The following is a 13,861-nucleotide window of genomic DNA, read 5'->3' on the forward strand; positions in this document are numbered from 1 at the left end:
GACGAAAATCCTATACTATTAAGTTACATATTGATGTCTGAGGCACGTGGACGGCACTTGCCACTAACCTTTGTGTTCGTGGATTGTTACCTGTTACAATGAAACATTTTTCTTACCGTGGCTCGGATACAGATTATTGCAGGCATCTTTCAGAATGGTCCTGCTGCCCCAAGTTGTTCCATAGTTCTTTGTTTTCCAATGTCATTAAAAGCAAAAGATATCCCCCATCTTGTGAATTTCATGTTGCTGATCTGAAGATATCTTAAGGGTTTGAGAATATGAACACTTGACGTTATAAAGCGCTATTGGATAACTCTTCAGCTATCAGTTTTCGATGGTATCACTCTACTTACAAACTATCAAACAATATTAAAATGTAGTTTTGATACATTCGGTTCTATCTTGATAGGACGTAACTGTCACGTAATTTTCTGATTTGTTGTATATTCAATTCACTTTCGTTCTTATTCATTCGTAGTTAAGCAAAAAGCTAAGCGCAGGTTATTTATAGCTCAGGCATTGTATGTTCACAGACATAACGCTGTACCACTGGGGGCCTGTAAATTCAAAACCATTGTAATAATACATACATAATCCATGTATTATGCAGGGACTTTGTTGATTTCCCTCTGATTAAACATATGCATGTTAAGTATATAACATTTGCTACTAAGCAATATCTTTTACTTGAATGTTTAATGAATGGTGTTTAGGTATCCTTATGTTTATGTTTTATGTCTTCAACACAGGTAATACCTCAAGCGGTGTTAATTAGTGGAGTGGTGTTTTGTTTCATTACAATATTGTCCTTTTCTACTATCATGGACAAAAGGTAAGTCCATCTGATAGTTACGAACCTGTAACCCTAAATTTCAATCAAAATGTACCTACCAAGCATTTACTACTTCTATCGTAAGATGTTTTTTGTTAAGGGAGAACTTGCCGAGATAGGAATGGCTCAACATTAACTTTTTGGAAAAAAAATGTGCTTTGCCTTTGACAGATACTATTGCTACAATCATGCCATTTGTATAATGGTAACAGTCATGTATTTAGCATTATCGTAACAACCATATCTTAGGTATTATGATAACACCCATGTATTTAGCATTATGGTAACAGCCATGTCTTAGGCGTTATGTTTAGGGTAATTTTCCACTATTATGGTAACAGACAAGTACTTAACGTTGTTATAACAGTAATGTTATCACTATCGTGGTAACAGTAGAGTATTTAACATTATTATAACGGTAATGTTATCACTATCATGGTAACAGCCAAGTATTTAACATTATTTTAAAGGTAACGTTATCACTATCATGGTAACAGCCAAGTATTTAACATTATTTTAAAGGTAATGTTATCACTATCATGGTATAAGACAAGTACTTAACATTATTATAACGTTAACGTTATCACTATCATGGTAACAGCCAGGTATTTAACATTATTATTACGTTAACGTTATCACTATCATGGTAACAGCCAGGTATTTAACATTATTTTAAAGGTAACGTTATCACTATCATGGTAACAGCCAAGTATTTAACATTATTTTAAAGGTAATGTTATCACTATCATGGTAACAGTCAAGTACTTAACATTATTTTACCGGTAATGTTATCACTATCATGATAACAGACAAGTATTTAACATTATTATAACGTTAACACTATCATGGTAACAGCCAGGTATTTAACATTATTTTACCGGTAATGTTATCACTATCATGATAACAGACAAGTATTTAACATTATTATAACGTTAACGTTATCACTATCATGGTAACAGCCAGGTATTTAACATTATTATTACGTTAACGTTATCACTATCATGGTAACAGCCAGGTATTTAACATTATTATAAGGTTAACGTTATCACTATCATGGTAACAGCCAGGTATTTAACATTATTATAACGTTAACGTTATCACTATCATGGTAACAGCCAGGTATTTAACATTATTATAAGGTTAACGTTATCACTATCATGGTAACAGCCAGGTATTTAACATTATTTTACCGGTAATGTTATCACTATCATGATAACAGACAAGTATTTAACATTATTATAACGTTAACGTTATCACTATCATGGTAACAGCCAGGTATTTAACATTATTATAAGGTTAACGTTATCACTATCATGGTAACAGCCAGGTATTTAACATTATTATAACGTTAACGTTATCACTATCATGGTAACAGCCAGGTATTTAACATTATTATAACGTTAATGTTATCACTATCATGGTAACAGCCAAGTATTTAACGTTATTATAACGGTAACGTTATCACTATCATGGTAACATCCATATACCATTAATATTACGCATTTTCATTTGTTGTACCAACAAAGAAGAACAATGTTTTTTCAATAACTGTTAAACAGAGTATTTTAAAGTTCCTTCTTATTAATCAGCATAAGGAAGTAAAACATCAATATGAAAATACCCATGTACACATAATCATAATCTATAATAGCATAATAAGTAAACATAGGAAGTTATAGTGATGAATGATGGTAAAATATATGTACTAATATGGTGAAGAGTGACAGTAGAATGTGTACTAATTATGGTGATCTGTGACAGCATAATATGTGATCTAATGACAGTAGAATGTGTACTAATTATAGTGATGTGTGACAGTAGAATGTGTAGTAATTATGGTGACATGTGATAGTAGAATGCGTACTAATTATAATGATGTGTGATAGTAGAATGAGTACTTATTATAATGATGTGTGACAGTAGAATGTGTACTAATTATGGTGATGTGTGACAGTAGAATGTGTACTAATTATAGTGATGTGTGACAGTAGAATGTGTAGTAATTATGGTGACATGTGATAGTAGAATGCGTACTAATTATAATGATGTGTGATAGTAGAATGAGTACTTATTATAATGATGTGTGACAGTAGAATGTGTACTAATTATGGTGATGTGTGACAGTAGAATGTGTACTAATTATGGTGATGTGTGACAGTAGAATGTGTGTACTAATTATGGTTATGTGTGACACTAAAATGTGTGATCTAATTATGATGATGCGTGAGAGTAGAATATGTTCACTAATTACAGATATGTGGGACAGTAGAATGTGTGCACAAATTATAATGGCGTGTAACAGTAAAATGTGTTCTAATTATGGTTCTGTATGTACTAATTATAGTAATGTATGATAGTAGAATATCTCTTTTAATTATGGTGATGTATGACAGTAGAATTTGTGTACTAATTTCGGTGATGTGTAACAGTAAGAGATGTTTTAATTATGGTGATGTGTGTACTAATTATAGTGATGTGTGACAGTAAAATGTGTGTTTTAATTATGGTGATGTGTGACACTAAAATATGTGTTCTAATTTCGGTGATGTGTAACAGTAAAATGTGTGTTTTAATTATGGTGATGTGTGACACTAAAATATGTGTTCTAATTTCGGTGATGTGTAACAGTAAAATGTGTGTTTTAATTATGGTGATGTGTGACACTAAAATATGTGTTCTAATTTCGGTGATGTGTAACAGTAAAATGTGTGTTTTAATTATGGTGATGTGTGACACTAAAATATGTGTTCTAATTTCGGTGATGTGTAACAGTAAAATGTGTGTTTTAATTATGGTGATGTGTGACACTAAAATATGTGTTCTAATTTCGGTGATGTGTAACAGTAAAATGTGTGTTTTAATTATGGTGATGTGTGACACTAAAATATGTGTTCTAATTTCGGTGATGTGTAACAGTAAAATGTGTGTTTTAATTATGGTGATGTGTGACACTAAAATATGTGTTCTAATTATGGTGATGAGTGACAGTAGAATATGTGCACTAATTATGGTGATGCGTGACAGTAGAATATGTGCACTAATTATGGTGATGCGTGACAGTAGATAGTGTGTACTAATTATGATGATGCGTGACAGTAGAATGTGTTCTAATTAAGGTGGTGTTTGTACTAATTATGGTGAAATGTGATAGTAGCATGTGTGCTAATTTTAACACCACTTGGAAACTTAACAACAACTGTGTCCAATAGTTACGATAACACCTACCTACTCTTATTTACCAACAACGTTTTGAGCCAATCACTTTGTTCGTTAGTAGCAACCTGTAATTAGAATTTATATGGCAGTGGTTACTTTGCCTTTTACACCGTTTGTATATGGTATATTATTCAACCTCTGTAATACACCCAAAGCTCAGTGTCTTACTAATAGCCTAGCGTCAAATGTACTTCAAAGCTTGTATTCTACAGGGTGTTCGGAAAGTCACTGTGCAGTTTTGAAAGCAGCGATAACAACATTCATTCAGTCTATTTCAAGCCAGCAACTGATAGCGGTGTTTAGAAACAAAATAAGAAGGATCCAAACCTGTATTGATGCCAACGGAGGTCACTTTCAACATAATAGTTTATAATTGTCATTCATATTTACCTCTGTATTCTATATTGAAACATGTCTGTTAATAAATATATAAGTGCACAGTGACTTTCCGAACACCCTGTAGAACAGTGCTTCTCAATTTGATAAATGGTTCACCCATGGGTTAAAGATATCAGGGTGAATTAGAATGATGAGATGAATGAGCATTATTACCTATACAGCATATTCATAAACAGATAAAGTTATTAATTATTATTATTTATTCTAGTTGTAGTTTGATAAATACGTTTATTTTTGTTCCTTTCATTCTAGTTGTAATCTGGTGCATATTTAGATCATAATAAAGAATTTGTGTTTTAATTTAGTGTGTTATTATATTTTCTCAAACTGGTGTGAGTGAGCTGTTGTGAAAACTTATAGGGTGAATTATGTTGGAAAAGGTTGAGATGTACTGATTTAGAACTAGCATTAGATTTGAGGTTTTTACCATTCTTTTCTAACTCTGTTTATTATTGTTATTTATGTAACTAGTAGGTTGAAATGTGACTCGATGATATTTTGTTTTCAGTAAAATGTAATGATATTTTAAGCCTAAAAGTACTCTCGATAAATTATTTCTCCTCTATAATACGAATATTTCGTTCAATATTTTTGTTTGTTTAATTTCGCGCAAAGTTACTCGAGGGCTATCTTTGCTAGTCGTCCCTGATTTAGCAGGGTACAACCAGAGGGAAGGCAGCTAGTCTTCAGCACCCACCGCCAATTCTTGGGCTACTCTTTTACCAACGAATAGTGGGATTGACCGTCACATTATACCCCACACACACGGCTGAAAGGGCGAGCATGTTTGGTGCGACCGGGATTCGAACCCGCGACCCTCGGATTAGGAGTCGAATGCCTTAACACACTTGGCCATGCCGAACTTCATTATTCTTTGTAATACTTAAATAATATCTGTATTTTTAATATTATTTGTCCATGATTTTAGTAATACAGAAATATACAGAAACATCATGCATAAATGTTCTTATAAGCTTTAGTATTTATTATTTATCTTCATTTAGATTGTAGCAATAAGTGTTTTTTCTTTGTAACAACTATTGTATAGTAAAGCTAACATTATTAAAACAAACAATACGGATTACACCTTAATTCAAAATGAATAAACACTTCATTTTTATACACATTGAAAGACATGAATGAAAAAGGTAGTGGGCAAAAATACAGAAATGTTGGACAACAAAAACCAAATGTATTTAACGTATGATATGTTGTACAGTAGTCTTTCGTGACGTCCAAATCTGGGATTTTTTTTAATGAATATGTTTGAGAATTTAAGAAAAAGTTAAGTAGATTGAATATCACCTTTACTATTTTAGTTCTATTTTTTATTTAAAATTACGTTTTCCAGAACCTTTTACCGGAATGTTCCTGTGTGTTTAATTGTTGAACATCCAAGTGAACAAGTGTAGTCTTCAATACATTTATAAAACTTTGATCTTTCAACTAGCATCATAACAGATTAAACTTACTCCAACATGTATTACTAATATTTTAGAAAATAGGATAACTTGTCTACATAAGAACGAGTTATATACCTTGTATCTCAATCTTACTGATACAAACTAAATACTTGACTCTAACAAATAAGTAGTGAATGCACTAGGAAACAAAACGGTAATGCGAGTTTTCTACATACCGTAAAAATGGTGGCCAGTAGTGGTTAATTTCAATTTCTGTGATATTTACCAAATAGCCCTCCCTAATTTAGCAGTTTAAGACTAGAGAGAAGGTAGCTAGTCATCACCACCCACTAACAGCTCTTGGACTACCCTTTTACCAGCGAATAGTGGGATTCACCGTCACATAATAACACCCCCTCGGCTGAAAGGGCGAGTATGTTTGGTATGACGGGGATCTGAACCCGCGACCCTCGGATTACGAGTCGAGTGCCTTAACCACCTGGCTATGCCGGGCCTTAGGCGTTAGAAAAATAAAAGGAAACTTTCGTCCAAGTCTTATCTGTGCTAGCCATTCCTAATTTAGCAGTCTAAGACTAGATAGAACACGGCTTGTCTTTATTAGCTACAGCCAACTTTTGGGCTACTCTTTTACCAACGAGTAGTGGGATTGACCAACACATTATAACGCTCTCACAGCTGAAAGGACGAGCATATTGGGTGGGATAGGGATTCGAACTCGCGACCATCTGATCGCGAGTCAAACGCCGTAACCACCTGACCATACCGAACCCCTTGTCTAATTGACAAAATCCATGTCCTTTCATTTACAAAGTAGTTTCTGAAGGGTTGGCACAAGTATTCTTACTAATATAGTAGAGGTGCTGCTGTTGTTATTTTTTTGATATCTAAGACCTCATCTGGAATATCATCTTGGTCAGAGTCCAGCACTGTAAATGCTACCACCAATGTAAAAGCCTATATCGTTTAGTAAACACCAGAATGAATAGCGTGGTTCATTAATGTTTCGAAATATTGCCCCTTCCGCCAGTGGCACAGCGGTATATCTACAGGATTACAATGCCAGAAACCAGGTTTCAATACCCATGGTGGGCATTATGTAGCTTTGTGCTTAGTTACAAACAAACATGAAATAGCATAAAATTCATCAGCAGATATGAAGAAAAGATAGCTACATAATGCTTAAGAATTAAAGCCAATTGTACACGTACGAAACACAATCTTATGAAACTTTCATAGGACATTTTTTAAATTATTGCATCTTACAAACAACTTAATTTAGGAGACACCGTATTTTTGCTCAAGTACCACACATGTTTAGTATCACACACGTTAATAACTACAAAGTTATTGATTAGTTCATCTGATAGGAAATGTCCGATTGTATAGGTAAAAATTAAAACGCCATATTTTTAACAAATACCAGTTTTATTAATCAATATATGCTCCATTTGCTGCAATGGTTTTCTACCAATGGGATACTAATGAAAACATCCCCGTCTCCATAAAACTCCATTGTTTAGAAACAACAAACCCTTCAACAATAGTCTACTGATTCCTAAATGTTTTGTTCCGGAAAAACAGCTCCAATTGCTGAAAAAGGTGATAATCTGTTGGAGATAGGTCAGGTGAGTATTGTAGATGCTCCGAAATTTCATATTTCAATTATCTCGATTTTAAAATAGTGATTTGTGAGATATGGTGTCTGGCGTTATCTTCCAGCAGAATCAGTCCATGTCTGTTCACCAATGTTGTCTGTTTAGTAGTTAATTTTCTATGCATTTTATCAATTTGTTGGCAATAAGATCGTGCTGTAACTGTTTCATCTGGTTGCAGAAAGGAGTATTTTCCTCTACAGACCACCATATTGTCACCATGACCTTTTTGGGGGGTACAGGAGTTTTTAGCGTATTTCTTTAAAATCACTTGCATATAATCATTGTCATGATCTTTTCCGTTTGTGGTACGGGATCCATTTCTCCTCGCAGATAACAATTCGCTTCAAGAATGGTGTTCCTAACCAGTTTCTGCTATTCCGCCAATTCGAGCGATTTGTCCAATTTTTTAACACTTCCTGTTGCAGCTAGGTGACAAGAAACAGTTGCACTGGAAACTTCTAAGTCTGCTAAAAGTGCCCGAACTATCGTTTGTATGTTAGCTCTCACAATAACTCCTAATATTTCTTCATCCACAACAGACTGATGCCCTACTTGGGGCTCATTCATATCGCCAGAACAAAATTTCTGAAATCAACGCCGAATAGTCCGTTAAGAAACAATCCCTTGTCCAAATTGATGTTTTAGCGCCCTCTACCGCATTTTTTCCCAGTTTAAATTTATATAAAAGTAATAGCAATTATTTGAAGGTACCATCTTGTGTCGGGTTGAAAAAAAACACAAAAGTAATTGTAATGTAACTTGATATGACAGACAGATGGAAAGTATAGGACTCGACAATACTGAATAGCATACAGTCAAATTACTCTATACAACTTATCTTAATCACAGCCACTCGTCAACTAAGTATAAGTCGGCTGATTTATATGAAACTACCTAATAAAAAAAATGTTACGTTTGGTCCACAATTCCTGCCATCCTCATCAAATTCTCTTGTTGTCGTAAACTAGAGAACGAAATGAAACCTGTAGCCGAATAAAATATTAGATACAATAAATTATTTTTCTAATAAAAATATTTTCCACACACCATAAAATATGTTTTGGAGGACCTCGAACTTGGTTTATCTTGTGTTTATCGCACGATATTACTTCGTGGGTTAATAGCATTAAATTACCGATGATTATTTATTTCAACATTGTAACATGTTATTTACATATATAGATACATGTTTAGAGAACCACAAGTTCTGTAATAAAATTACAAAAACAAAAGAGTCATTAAATATCCGTGGTGTTTTGAAAACGATTAACTGTTAACGTATTCAGGTTGTTGGTGTTGTGGAATCCAAACAAAATACAGAGGAATACATCTTCATTTTGTATCTTAATACACACTATTTTTGTATTGTAGCCTTCCAGTGTCTGAGAGGTAAGACTGAAAGTTTATAATGCTAGAAACTGAGTTTCGATACATCTGGTAAGCTTGGCACAGACAGTCCATTATGTAGCTTAGCGCTTAACAAAAACAAACATTTTATAGAATGACCTTTTAAAAGAAAATATGATAATGCCTGGACTGTTAGCTGTCATAAAACGAAGTTGTTACAGGTTCTTATGATTACGGCCCAGTATGGCCTGGTCGGTAAAGGCGTTCGACTCGTAATCTGAAGGTCGCGGGTTCGAATCCCCATCGCACCAAACATGCTCATCCTTTCAGCCGTGGTAGCGTTATAATGTTGTGATCAATCCCACTATTCGTTAGTAAAAGAGTAGCCCAAGAGTTGGCAGTGGATGGTGATGACAAGCTGCTTTCCCTCTAGTCTTACACTACTAAATTAAGAATCGCTAGCGCAGATAACCCTCGTGTAACTTTGCGCGAAATCCTAAAAAAACAAACAAACAATCTTTTGATGATGTTAAACAGATATCATTATGTATCGACATCATCATATCATTTAAATTTATATGTCATTTGAGAGTCTCTATACGCATGGCAAATGTTTAATTGTATAATTAAATATTATAAACAATACTTTTACTTATTGAACGTACGTAAATCTCACCTGATATCAAATTGAACCATTTTCTTAAAAAGAATAGCTTTGATTCGGAGTGTCATAAGATGTTAAAAGTTATCCCTATTGCAACTCATTTTTTAAAAAGTGTGGTTTGAAATTAAGAGATGTCAGATAGTAGCGGATATGAGGCTCACGAGTGATCATGATGTCAAGAGAACTGATATCAATGCAATTTAAACCAAGTTTGGATCACGCCAGTATATACATGACGGATATTTACATCGGTGTGTTAAAATCTCTTTGTTCATCGAGGTATTTTTAAAGTATTTACATGATGAATATCACAGTTTAAGCTCTAATAATAATTGTTCTCCTCATTGTTACCCTTCTTCCACCAGTTTGAATTATTAAAACAACACAAGAACAGTGAAGTCCTTCACATGTTTACATTATGACAGTTTTTGTAACTTATTTCCACGGTACTGTTGAACATACTGGTTAGCTTGGAAGTCTGTTTCTCTTTACAAGCATGACCAAATGGCTTTTCCTTTTGCAAGTGATCGGTGATGACTTATAACGACGCTACTGATAAATGGGTAACTTCTATTATGCCTCTTTGAAAGTAAAAAAGAAAAAAAAATCTTTACTCATAACCATTGTCTTGTGAGTTAAACACGGTATATCTGCATCTCAGAATTTATAAGGTACAATTAACCATTTGACACATCAAATACATCTACCCTCAGTATGTGCAAATTTGTGGAGTGTTCAGTATTAAAGGCCTAAAACAATGACCACGCAGTATCACATACCTCTAAATTCCTCGTTGGTACAACGGTAAGTCTACGGATTTACAATGATAAAGTCAGGGATTCAATTCCCTTCGGTGGACTCCGCAGGTAGTCCGATGTGACTTTGTTATAAGAAAAAAACAAACGCATTCCTCTAAACTTCGGTGTTCCTCTATTTTGATTGCAAGTATAAATTCATTTAAACGTTTTTATTGAAACAAAATGCAATGTTTTATGATATTTAAGTTGTATACAAATATCTTATATTTGTCTTGGCGTTATTATGGTTTATGTCAATACAATGAAGACCACACTTTTAATGAAATTTTTAAAACCAAATCTCTCCTCAATGGAAACAGAAATACGACTGAAAAAAGCGATCTGAGAATTTTCACAATATATTTAATTTTCTTTTAATTATATTTTTCACTTTTATTACTAAATCTAGATGGCTCACAATTTCAAATTGTTTTATTTGTAATATTTGTATCACAGGAGTATAGAGAATAGATTAATGAATCTTACATAACATCTTTATTAAAAATTTAAACGCCTCTTTTTGCGTGTCTCAGTGAAATGTCTGAGAACTTACAACACTGAAAATTGGGTTTCGATACCCCATTTGGCATGCATAGATATTCTAGCGTGTAGCTTTGTGTTAACAACAAGTCCCTCCCTAGTAGAGCGGTAAGTCTATGGATTTACAACGCTAAAATCAGGAGTTCGATTCCCCTTGGTGTACCCAACAGATGGCCTGATGTGGTTTTGCTATAACAAAACAAACACATCTGTATTCCATCTGTAGTTTTATCAAAATATCCAGATCTTGGGTAGAAGAACTCAGTCCATTGTTAACTCCTGCTAAACAACGGGTGTATCACCAATATGTTTATACAGACTTCAGAGTAGCATGTCGTGCACGTAAAACATATAGGAATGCTATATAGATATATAAATACAAATGACAGGATATTATACATTTTTCTTTTAATGAAATTCCACGTAAAGCACATATAGATGGATTGGAAATTTCTATATTGACTTCTGTCTTGGTTTTTGACACCAGTGACGTTTCTGTCAGTATTCTGAGCTAGCTCTGCAGGACGTCTCGTCACAAACAACAAAACGTTTCACTTCACTAACTGTTTATACGTTACACTAATTTCCCTTCGTAGCGGGAGGCCAGTATATTAGGTTACGTGTGGTATAGTAATTAGAGTGCGCTGACTCTGAATTCTAGAGCGTGTGGCTAGAAGCTTGTTACCGTAAAAACGCCCGTGAGCATGTTATAAAAGTGACTGTGAAGTTTCACTATCTGGTCAAACCAAAAGCAGCCCAAGACGTGGCGGTTGGTGCTGTAGACTAGCTACTTTCCCTCAAGTGCACCAGTTCAAAATTAAGGACGGCTATGTACTTCGGACGAAAATTCTGAAACAAAATAAACATTGTGATGATAATAATAATGCAGGGACATTTAATAAATCAAACTCACACATTGTAAGATTGACTGGCCTTTCTAACAATAGCGAAAATAATAATTTCTTGCTACTTATCGTTCACGAAATGTACCCAAAGAGTTTCTAAACCAAAGACAACAAACTTCGTCAATATACTTTGCAATTATGTATGGAGAAGTAAACTCATAAGTAGAATATGTTAAACATCAATTATGTGCTAGAGAAAAGCATGTTTTATTGAGGGTTAGCTGCTGTAGTTTAATTAACCCACTGGCCATTTTGTGATTCTCAACATTGACTCGACATTAAAACTAAAAGTTATATATTTGAAAGCCAATTTTTTTTTTATATTTAAACAGTGAATAACAAAAGTAAAATAACTATTAAAATTGATATTTTTTACTGCATTGGTTAATGAAACCAAAAGAAATAAAAACACTTTCAAACATACTTGTAGTACTTGAAATTACTACTTTGATTTATAAAAATTATACACGATGTTATTATTGTTCTCTTTGTTTCTTTCAGACAATGTGGACCTCTTGTCGAAGGTATGCGCTGTTTCTTGTATTTCTATGTGGATTTTTACATATTGCCTGCATTGGGACGAGACATAAAAATACTTTCCACAGTTCTGCGGTCCGTGTTCATCGTTTGTGGTCTCTTCTGGTTTTCACAGCTGGAAATGTCTTTTCTCAAGATTCACCAGAAGTAAACCAAACTCGTTGAGTCTTTTCTTAAAATTAAATGTTCTGTTTAATTATCGGAATTTCTGATACGAATATAAGTTCAAGATATTTGTTAATCTTAAATTTAAAAAACAAACACACATTAAAATTCAATCTCAAGTTAGATTACAATCTCAATTAAGTTCCGATGGCTCAAAATACAATGAAAGTTATTTTACAAAAAATTTCTAGAGCAAGGATTCACTTTTTTTATGTATGGTACCCACGATAGGACAGCCCATTTTTTGTAGCTTGGCTTTTAACAACAAATAAACGAAAACTTAATAATCAATTCATCTACGTAACCAGTTTTAACTATGAGGCGATAGTGGATTACCTTAACATAATGGGAAAAAAAAATCGCTAAATATAAATTCAATACATATAAGTAACACGTGAAATTCGTGTGAAGTAAGATATTAGTGTATTATTTCGGAGATTAGTGTATTTAGTCTTAGTTTCGTTATTCTACGACAATATCGTGATTAATTGATTTAACGTCTCTGAATTCAAAGTTTGAACTGGAATATTGCTGATATTATATTGTACTTTCAGTTATTGCTGTTTTCACTAATCCATGTAAGTGGTTGATTATAAAATCAAATCAAATCATGGTTTTGAGATATGTTTGTTCTATACTAATCGAAGAAACACCGATTCTTCTACCGTAGCGTCTACTTAACTCATATACAATATATACACACATCTCACAGTAATCAGTGCTCTTTCATCATTTTACTAGGCCTAATGTCAGCTACTTATTAGAATGCTTATAATGTGATTCCAAGGATTCATGGTTCGAGGTCCGTTTCCGAAAAACTTCGCTAAATGCAATGGTAGCACGGATACGCTGCAAGAGTGACAGTCATATCCTAATATTTTTTTTTAAAGAATAGTTACCTTTCTTCTAAAACTTCAGAGAGGCTTTACGTATATAGCTCTTTGTGTAACTTTGTGTAAACGTACTGAAACGAGTCAACATTGATTCCACTTATCGCTGGTCGCCTCTTCATTCAGTTTGCCAAAATTATAAATGTTCATTTCCAAATGAACACTCGATACTCTTCGTTTCGATTATATGGATTAAAACTCAGCTAGCAATGTGATGTTGTACAAAAATCTGTACCTGAAAAAATACACCGCTATATGAAACCCGAATAATATGAAATAAACTCGATCTTGAGAAGAAATGGGGCATGAGAATAAGGTTACAATTTTAACTTTGACCTTTATTTCGAAATCAAACACCTACCTAGTAACACAAAGAACGGTATGAAAATCAAACACCTACGTAGTAACACAAGTAAAGATATGAAACATAGTGGTGAAATTTATAGTGACAAGTGCCATACGGTACCAGACCTAACATGTTTATTACACC

General features: G+C 33.7%; 1 protein-coding gene across 1 annotated transcript in view; it reads left to right on the top strand.

The window, feature by feature from the left end:
- The window catches only part of LOC143256555 (alkylglycerol monooxygenase-like), a 34,312-nt gene extending 21,218 nt beyond the window's left edge, over positions 1-13,094 (top strand). Inside the window, exons 11-12 of the mRNA XM_076513916.1 lie at positions 750-832; positions 12,281-13,094. Coding sequence (XP_076370031.1) covers positions 750-832; positions 12,281-12,467 — 270 coding nt within the window. The 3' untranslated portion in view covers positions 12,468-13,094. The remainder of the gene's footprint in view (positions 1-749; positions 833-12,280) is intronic.
- The last annotated feature ends 767 nt before the right edge of the window (positions 13,095-13,861 follow it).

This window comes from Tachypleus tridentatus, chromosome 7, assembly GCF_004210375.1.
Source record: "Tachypleus tridentatus isolate NWPU-2018 chromosome 7, ASM421037v1, whole genome shotgun sequence".
NCBI classification, from domain to species: domain Eukaryota; kingdom Metazoa; phylum Arthropoda; class Merostomata; order Xiphosura; family Limulidae; genus Tachypleus; species Tachypleus tridentatus.